The sequence below is a fragment of the Vanessa atalanta genome, chromosome 29 (assembly GCF_905147765.1).
Source record: "Vanessa atalanta chromosome 29, ilVanAtal1.2, whole genome shotgun sequence".
NCBI lineage: Eukaryota > Metazoa > Arthropoda > Insecta > Lepidoptera > Nymphalidae > Vanessa > Vanessa atalanta.
Window position 1 is genome coordinate 6,201,891 of NC_061899.1, and position 8,110 is coordinate 6,210,000.

Genomic DNA, 8,110 nt, shown 5'->3' on the forward strand with positions numbered 1-8,110 from the left:
ATTCGATCACCAAATTTGCTTGCTAAAATTTAAATTCACGACTTAAATACTTTAATCATTTGTTTAAAAAAATAGAAAAACAAAACTACAATTTATCTAAAAGATTTATTTGTAAAAAAAGACGACATTCACATTAAAAAAATATAATTATATAAAATAATATAGTACATCAACAGTAATAAATAAAATGTATACCGTTTAGTAATTATGCACAATGTTTATGTGCACCATAAACAGAATATTTGTCGTTTATTTCAACTAAAATAAAGGCATTAGTCGTAGATAGACTGTCGTTAATGATAAAGACGATAGCAAGCATCGCCTTGTGTATAACAAATTCCAGTCTGAAGAGGCTCATTTTTTTTTCAATGACCTAAATATACGTCGTCCTCTCCCAAGGCGTAACGACTTAGATTTGCTTAAACCAGTAATGCATTTTAATTTCTTGAGACGGATGCTTCTGTATGACCTTCATTAACTCGGACTTCAAGGCTTTCTCATCATCGTCATAAACGTTAGTGCGGAGACATTGGAGCACGAACAGATATCCCGGAATAAAGTCTTCGTATTCAAGAAAAGCTTTGACAGCATTCATCCTGTTAATATCATTGAAACTAAAATTGTTAGACACAATCTGAAAAGCTTCCGCAAAAAGTAAATAAATCGATGGGAAATTGTTCGAAACGTCCTCCTTCAAGTAATCTACGCAGCGCGCGCCCAGTTTCTCGACGACTGCGTTGTGAAGTAACTTGTATTTAGCATCAAGATTTTGGTCATCATCGTCCTCCTTCAGGTCTCCTTTGTTTGGTATCGATGTCTCGTCTAATTTAATCTGCTCCCCGTATAGCTTCAGATAGTCTAATGCCAGCTTACGAGTCGTTATCATGACATAATTCTCTGCAATCGGAAAATTCTTACGAAACCGTTCAAGTATGTCCGCGTATATCGCAGTGGGGAGGAACATTTTCTTACGTACGACTAGGTTCAAGAATTGATTGTCTAGATTCATGAATATTGCTCTTATATTGTACTTGACGCGACAGACGTCCTCGTGCGTTTTGTCCCACATCGCAAACGATCGCTCCAATATAGGAACGAACACTTTGTTATAGCGTTCGATTTGTGCTTGCTCCGTTTTCGTGGAAATCAAGAATACGGCGACAAAATAGTTAAATTCATATTCTTTTGAGCTGAAGTTTTCATCGAACGATTCTAAAAATATTTCAGCGACCAGGTCGTTGTCGAGGAACTCCATTACGTCCTCCATCTTGTTTCTCAAGTATTTCAGGAGTATTTCAGTTCTCAGTTTCAGGCAGTTCGTTTTCGTGGGCAATGATTTCAGAAATTTGTAGCTCTTCATCCAAAACTCCGGTCTCACGCTCATCGGCACTCTTTCCACTTTGCTGAGCTTTGTGTATATGCTTTTATTCTCCTCAGACGTCAAGTTGTCGATGAACAGACTCAGCAGCTCCCATACCTCTCTTATAGCCGAGGGATCTTTTTCTTTACAAAGAAAGTCTAAGGTCTGGTTGAAGATAGCCGCCCGAATACTACTGTTTTTATTAGTCTTCCAAATATCAGAAAATATTTTCTTCAGTTCGTCGTGTTTGAGTTTCGAAAACGCCACGCGGATGCCATGTTTTTGCAAAGACACCGGAGAATTTAGCAAATCAGACAGATGTTCGCGAGTATGCGTGGAGCTCATGTTATGAAAGATCGCATTTAATGAGGGCAGAGAAAACTGAAGATAATCGCCTTTAGCGTACAATAGAATTGCGGCAGGCGAGGGCTGAGGTCTTGCCTTGTGCAGGTTCGACGCAATGTTTTTGCAAAGACTGAGCTCCAAGTCGTCAGGTTGAGTCCAATCAATTTTAGATTCGCTTGGCACGTACTTTTTGATTAAATTTAAGAGATCATTTTTTGGAAGCAACAAGCATAGTCCAATAATTACAGCTTTGTGTGTATTCTTTTGGTCTAATTTTTTCACAAATAATTCTCTGTAGCTGTTAGCTAGAGAATGAGCCCAATATACGCGGACTTTTTTGAGAAATTGATTGAGAAGTATATTATCGTTGAGACAAAGGGATTCTACTTCGGCTTTGTATGACTCCAACAGCTCTGGTCCATGCTTCAGTGCGTTAATGCACGCTTCTTGGGAAGGACTCAAAATAATCGACTCTGCGAATAGAAGCTTCTTCCACGATTTCTTAGCATTGTACAATACCGATATGTCTTCGTTCCATTTATTTGTTTTGTTGATTTGAATAATCTCTTTTATTTTATTCAAAATCATTGGAAATTCGTGAAGTTCCTTATTCCAATCCGAGAGGAGGTTCAACATGTTCGTCAACAGCTCCACCGTCTCCCCGAGTTCCTTTTTGTTTTTTATCTTGCACTTATCGATATTTGATTGCAAATAATTATGTAAATATAGGAACAACTTTTCTTTTTCTGCTTCCGTTAATTTCTTCTGATGGGTTTTGTAAGTGTCGAACAAGAATTTCTTCTCAATGATATCGGGAACCCTCTCGTCGTGGGTGACATTGTAGAGTATAATAGACCTGACACAGTTTTGTACGAGCTTATCGGATTCACTGTACACATCCATGCTACTAAACAAGTCGTTTAAATATCCCCATGTCTCGTTATCAAAGTTATGCGTGTTCGTGTAACTGATTACAAGATTCACGAATTGTATTTTGAATTTAAATGGCTCGTTGATGTGATTCTCGCGATAGTATTTCAGTACCGTGTGTATGTTCTTCATATCCTTTCTCGCACATGTTAGCATCACCCCATACATGGTCGTTCTCTCCGTAGGGTTCGACTCGGAACGGATTAGTTTCTTCAAATCAGCAAAAGCAGTACTGAAAGGCGCGTACGTGTACCAGCGGTATATATGCTGTGATGAAGGGTCCTTAAACCTGGTATTTTGACCACAGTACATAATGATGTCCTCATCCATGTCTTCCTCCTTTTTGTCAATAAAGAATTCTTTAACAAACTCGAACCTGCTCTCTACGGGTAAACGTTGGATGAAGGGTTTTATTTTGTTATATGAGAACCATGAGCGCATCTTATCATGTCTGACATTCTTTATTATGAACTCTTTCATTTCTTCGGGTTTAATGAACTTCGCGAAGGTCGGTATGTGAAGGTTGGCAGCATACTTATCGAGGTTGTTCATAATTCTCTCCTTACATTTCATCATGATCATCTTGGTAGACTTGTGTCCAAATCTGGGAACATCATAGCTTTCACACGCCTCGACGATGTCCAGATATTTGTCCATATTATTCTTTAGAAGGAAAATCGTCGCCGCCAAAGTATCGCGATGGTAGTACGACGCGGCACTGTGCATGTATTTAAAGAGACATGTGATAGATTTTTCACAAAGTCTCACGAGCAGACGCCTCGGGATGTCATCTCCATGTTTCTGTACAGTGTTCTCTATTAACTGAACAGAACAATTCGGCAACCACTTGAAAGCTACTTTCAAATTTCTTTCTACGTGGTAATTGAAGAATTCATCGACGCGCTTCTCATCTTTCAGATTGATCCGGATGTGCAGAATGAGTTTGTTAAAGGCTTTCGACGTCATGTTCGGAGAGAGCTCGTCGTACAGATATCTGGGATTGATTACGTTCGCATATTGTTGATCGGTTACGAGCCACGTGGACCGTTTGATAGCCCGGGACACGTAGAGCATATCGTCGCATTGGAACACCTTGAGAATGTACTCAACATTCCTGTTTTTGACAGCTATGTCTATCTTTAGAAGATTATTCAAATCGGGTTCTTCATAATCAATATCAGCAATTTGGTCTTGTTTAGCTTCTTTAACAAGTTTGTTGTAGTTCTTATGTTTTTGTCCTAAAGTGTCGCCTTCTATCACCAACGACGCCATGTTTTCTGAAAAAGCAAAATACATCAATTATGCTAAAAATACTGAATTTGAGACTCATATTTTTAAGGATATACTTATATGGACTGTTTTACTTTTTTAAGTGTGAATTATTGTCCACCTTATGGTAAACCCTCTACTTAGTCTGTAATGTCTGTTATCAAAGCTGCAAAATGCTATGTCCTTTGTGCCTTTATTACACCAACTTTATTGTACCACACCACACTCATTAGTACCGAGTACCCCAGTGGGCCTTTACAGCCGAAGAAGAAGAGAAGTATTTTTGTAATATTTCTAGTAATCCATTTAAATATATAATATTGCAGATTATTTGCCATTAATTTTCTTCCACACGAGAAGTGTTTTGCATGTAAAATATGGTATTAATCAGCTTTAGTTATTAAGTTTTTGTTTGGTAATCTATTCAAATATTGAATAGCACCATTATCAAATTTGAATATATATCATGATTAAAGCACTAGTTTTAAATGGGACTGTTTTGTTATAGAATGGAGACATACTGGAGATAATGTAGATGTCTGACTATGCCAGTAAATGATATCATCTAATCAGAAAATTAATTATGCACACTCCTTAGTTATTCAATTAGTTGTGACAATAATTAAGATTTTTCATGCAAAATATTCTTGGTAATAAAATATAATAACTGTATTATTTTCTTTATACTGTATTCATGTTTTTGTAGATTATATAAATAATTGCCAAATCATTTCATTCCTCACTCTAAAGAAATATCTTTACATCATACATAAATAATATATTTTTAGGTCCTTTTTTATATATTTATGTTATATAAAAATGTTATTAAGATTAATCTGTTCAAATTAGATTTGTTTGTGCCATATAATTAATTTTCATAAATAAATGATCTCAGCAATAACTTGTCCATTAAGCTGTGCAAATATTTTTATATAACTTAATTTTTAACTTTGTATATTATCATTTTTGACTCATGAAGTACTTGATATAAATTATTAACACTACTTTAATTAAAATTAACATTATTATTCTTAATCATTTATTTATCTAAATGTTTAATTAACGGGTATTTATTTCAAACAAAAATAAAACATATTGTAGTGTTATATCACTCCTGTTTTATTTAATTTATTAAAAAGAGATTTATTTTCATTTTGTAGATTCTACGCAGCAGATTCCGTATGCAGAATTAAAAATATTGTAGGTGGTTATCATTGTTTTTTTTACAGAAGTGTTTTGCATGGAAAATATTGTATTAATCAGCTTTAGTTACTAAGTTTCATTTGTTGGTAATATATTATCTGTTCAAATATTGAATTCAAAAAAGAATCATGTTCAAACACTTGTTTTAAATGGGACTGGTAGACTGCTGATTTGTTAAAAAATTTAGATAAGCTGGAGAGAATCCAGATGCCCTATACATTAGTGATAAATAGTAGTAAATTACATTTGATTCAATACTGGAACCTGATGTTAAGAAGTACTTTTATGAGTCTACTTCAATAAAAAATATTAAGATTATATTATTAATTATTCATGTCTACTATAAAGCACTGAAATTAGAAATTAAGATTAATGCCATGTCCTACCGTTTATATTCAATATATATTTATTATAGGTATGTAATAATAAAATGAACAGATAACTTGATTTAAATAAAAGGATTTTATAAATTGGCTTTAGGTATGTTATCAATAATATCAATAATACTCTTTATCTTATCACCATTTGGATGGACAAGAATTTACTTTCAATATTTTTACTAATATAACATCCATAACTCACAATTAAGGATAACTTTTGATAATTCCTACATACTGAGTTTTTTTATCATATTTAAATTTGAAGCAGATTGCAAATTTAGTGAAGTTTAAAAATATCTGGGATCTTACACGATAAAGCTCGTATTATAAGGAATCCTAAAAATAGTTACCCTTCCAATCATATAATAATATGTACAGACAGACTTCGTAATTCTACTTGTAGTTTCGCCTGCACGGGCAGGAAAGTAGATAATACCAAACATTTAACACAAATACATCTCGGAATAGATCTGGTACACACTTCACAATAATAAAACTTAGCCCGTTTTAGACGAACAACCATATTTAAATGCAAAATTTATCACTTCCTGTAATGATCAATCCATATTAAAACTTTAAAACAAATTAAGTTTTTTGTAAGTATTTCACTAAGTTTCTAAAAAAATATTGTGTAATATTAATACTTCAGAATAATCACTCACCAGATTGAATAAATAAGTTTAATTACATGTATCTCTTGTTTAAATGTAATGGGTTTTTATTCATAATTATTAATAATTCTAGAACACGTATATTATGTGTGGTTTTTGATCTTTAGTTGCCGGCACTCCACATTTAGTCATTTAACATTAACTTGAAACAATCAACGGTGAACGGGCAACAGGCAACAGACAACAGCAAGACAACAGCAGGGATGACCTCATTCATAATATGTAAAATATAGAAATTAGTGTTGCCGCTTGTAAAATAATTACCTTAACTCCAAACTGCTCAAACCTTTAAATTATAAATGAAATATTTAAATTACATTAAGTAGATTATCATAAGACTTTGGCTATGTAAAATTATATAAATAATGTTTATTAAAATTAAATAATTTAAGAATGAAAATATGTAGTACGAAAAATCATTATAGGTAAATAAAGTGACAACGTTGCGCTAAAATATACAATTAACTAGATTGAGGAGATTCCTTTATTCATAAAACTGGCTAGAACAAGTAAAAAACAAAAAAGCGAGCGCAACTGAATTAAACCGCGATTATTTTTCTTTTTGGTGCGGTTAGTGAGATTGATATTTGCGCGACTTGTAATTTTTTAAAAGTGCTCGTTGTGTTTTATTTCTGGCTTGTAAGCTTAAGTAAGAAGTTTTTTTAAATATATATGATTTGGTAATGTATTTATGTTAAGAAGAATAGAATATAATAATAATAAGAATAGGATAATAATAAGATAATAAGATAAGAATAGGATAAATAAGAATAGAATATTTTTGGTTTGTTAGTAAATTGTTTTAAGTATTTTAAATTCTTGTTTTTTTTTTTTTTTAAATCTATTACACTTCTGTACGCTAAATTCAGAAGTGGGATACTTTTACACGTCCTTGAGGCCACTTATTTCTTATTGTTTATTTATATTGTAAATATTACCCAATAAATTAATCGAAGGCATTGGTGCCTGAGATGCGGGTAGATAAATATTTTGCAATAAAATATTGGTAAGCTCACTGACCTTGTTTGACAAAGTATCAAGCTGATTCGAACACCTGACCAGCTTCCTCCGTCTACTATCTGACTCACTGTCAGAGGAATTCTAAGAAGACAAATTTGATTCGCTTCCAGTTCCTTGTCGTTTCCTTTTGTTAGACGCCGGTTCTAAAACCGGCGCTTGCATAGACCGGTTAATACAACCAGCGACTTGCTCATTATGAACCATTATGGTCCAAGCGCACATTTTCCACTTCACTTTCACTACTCATAATAACAATAGCAGAAACACTTGTTAGCACAATAGAATATTCCTGTCTAAAACATCGAATTAATTACAAAAAGATCACAATTTTACGTACTCAGCAAAAATTGATGTTAACGCTAAGAGAAGTAACGACGCTATGAAAGCAAAATGGCAAGCTGCCACCCTGGGACCTAACACATGGAGTGGGATGGACGTGACGTCATATCCCCATACAAAAATAACAAACCGGAAAGGGAAGTAGACAACGCACTCTCACGGATGCTGTGCATCGTCACATGCCAAATAATAACCATGTTAATTTAAAATATGCATATCGTTCAAGTAAACTACTTCTATAAATAAAAAGAATCCTAGTAAATATCTGAAAAACCTAGAAACTATCTTTTATTAATTCAAAAAGTAATTTATTAATTTCGATATAAATTAGGACTTCGTTGTTAACCATTACTTTAATAAAAATGATAACAGTAGTCTGTTGTTACATACGAAATAAAATAATAACTCACCTCTTTTAAAGTTGTAAACAAAACTTTATTACAAAATAAGTGTTAAATATAACGTTATGCTTTTATAAATTAATGCTAACATAAAGTCAAGTCTTAAATTTCTTAATAATTGACTAATACTAAATAGTCTAGCATTAACGGTCGACCTTGTAACAAACAAAAGTTTTTTTTTTTTGAGGTTAA

The 8,110-nt window shown here is 33.2% G+C and overlaps 1 protein-coding gene across 1 annotated transcript; it reads right to left on the reverse strand.

Annotated features, from left to right (window-relative positions):
* Positions 1 to 172: 172 nt before the first annotated feature.
* LOC125074990 lies at positions 173 to 6,341 on the reverse strand. Its single transcript, XM_047686508.1, has 2 exons — positions 6,150 to 6,341; positions 173 to 3,912 (listed from the first exon to the last, which is right to left on the reverse strand). Exon 2 carries the CDS (start codon positions 3,905 to 3,907, stop codon positions 410 to 412), a length of 3,498 nt encoding a protein of 1,165 aa, XP_047542464.1. The 5' UTR covers positions 3,908 to 3,912; positions 6,150 to 6,341; the 3' UTR covers positions 173 to 409.
* Positions 6,342 to 8,110: the final 1,769 nt, after the last annotated feature.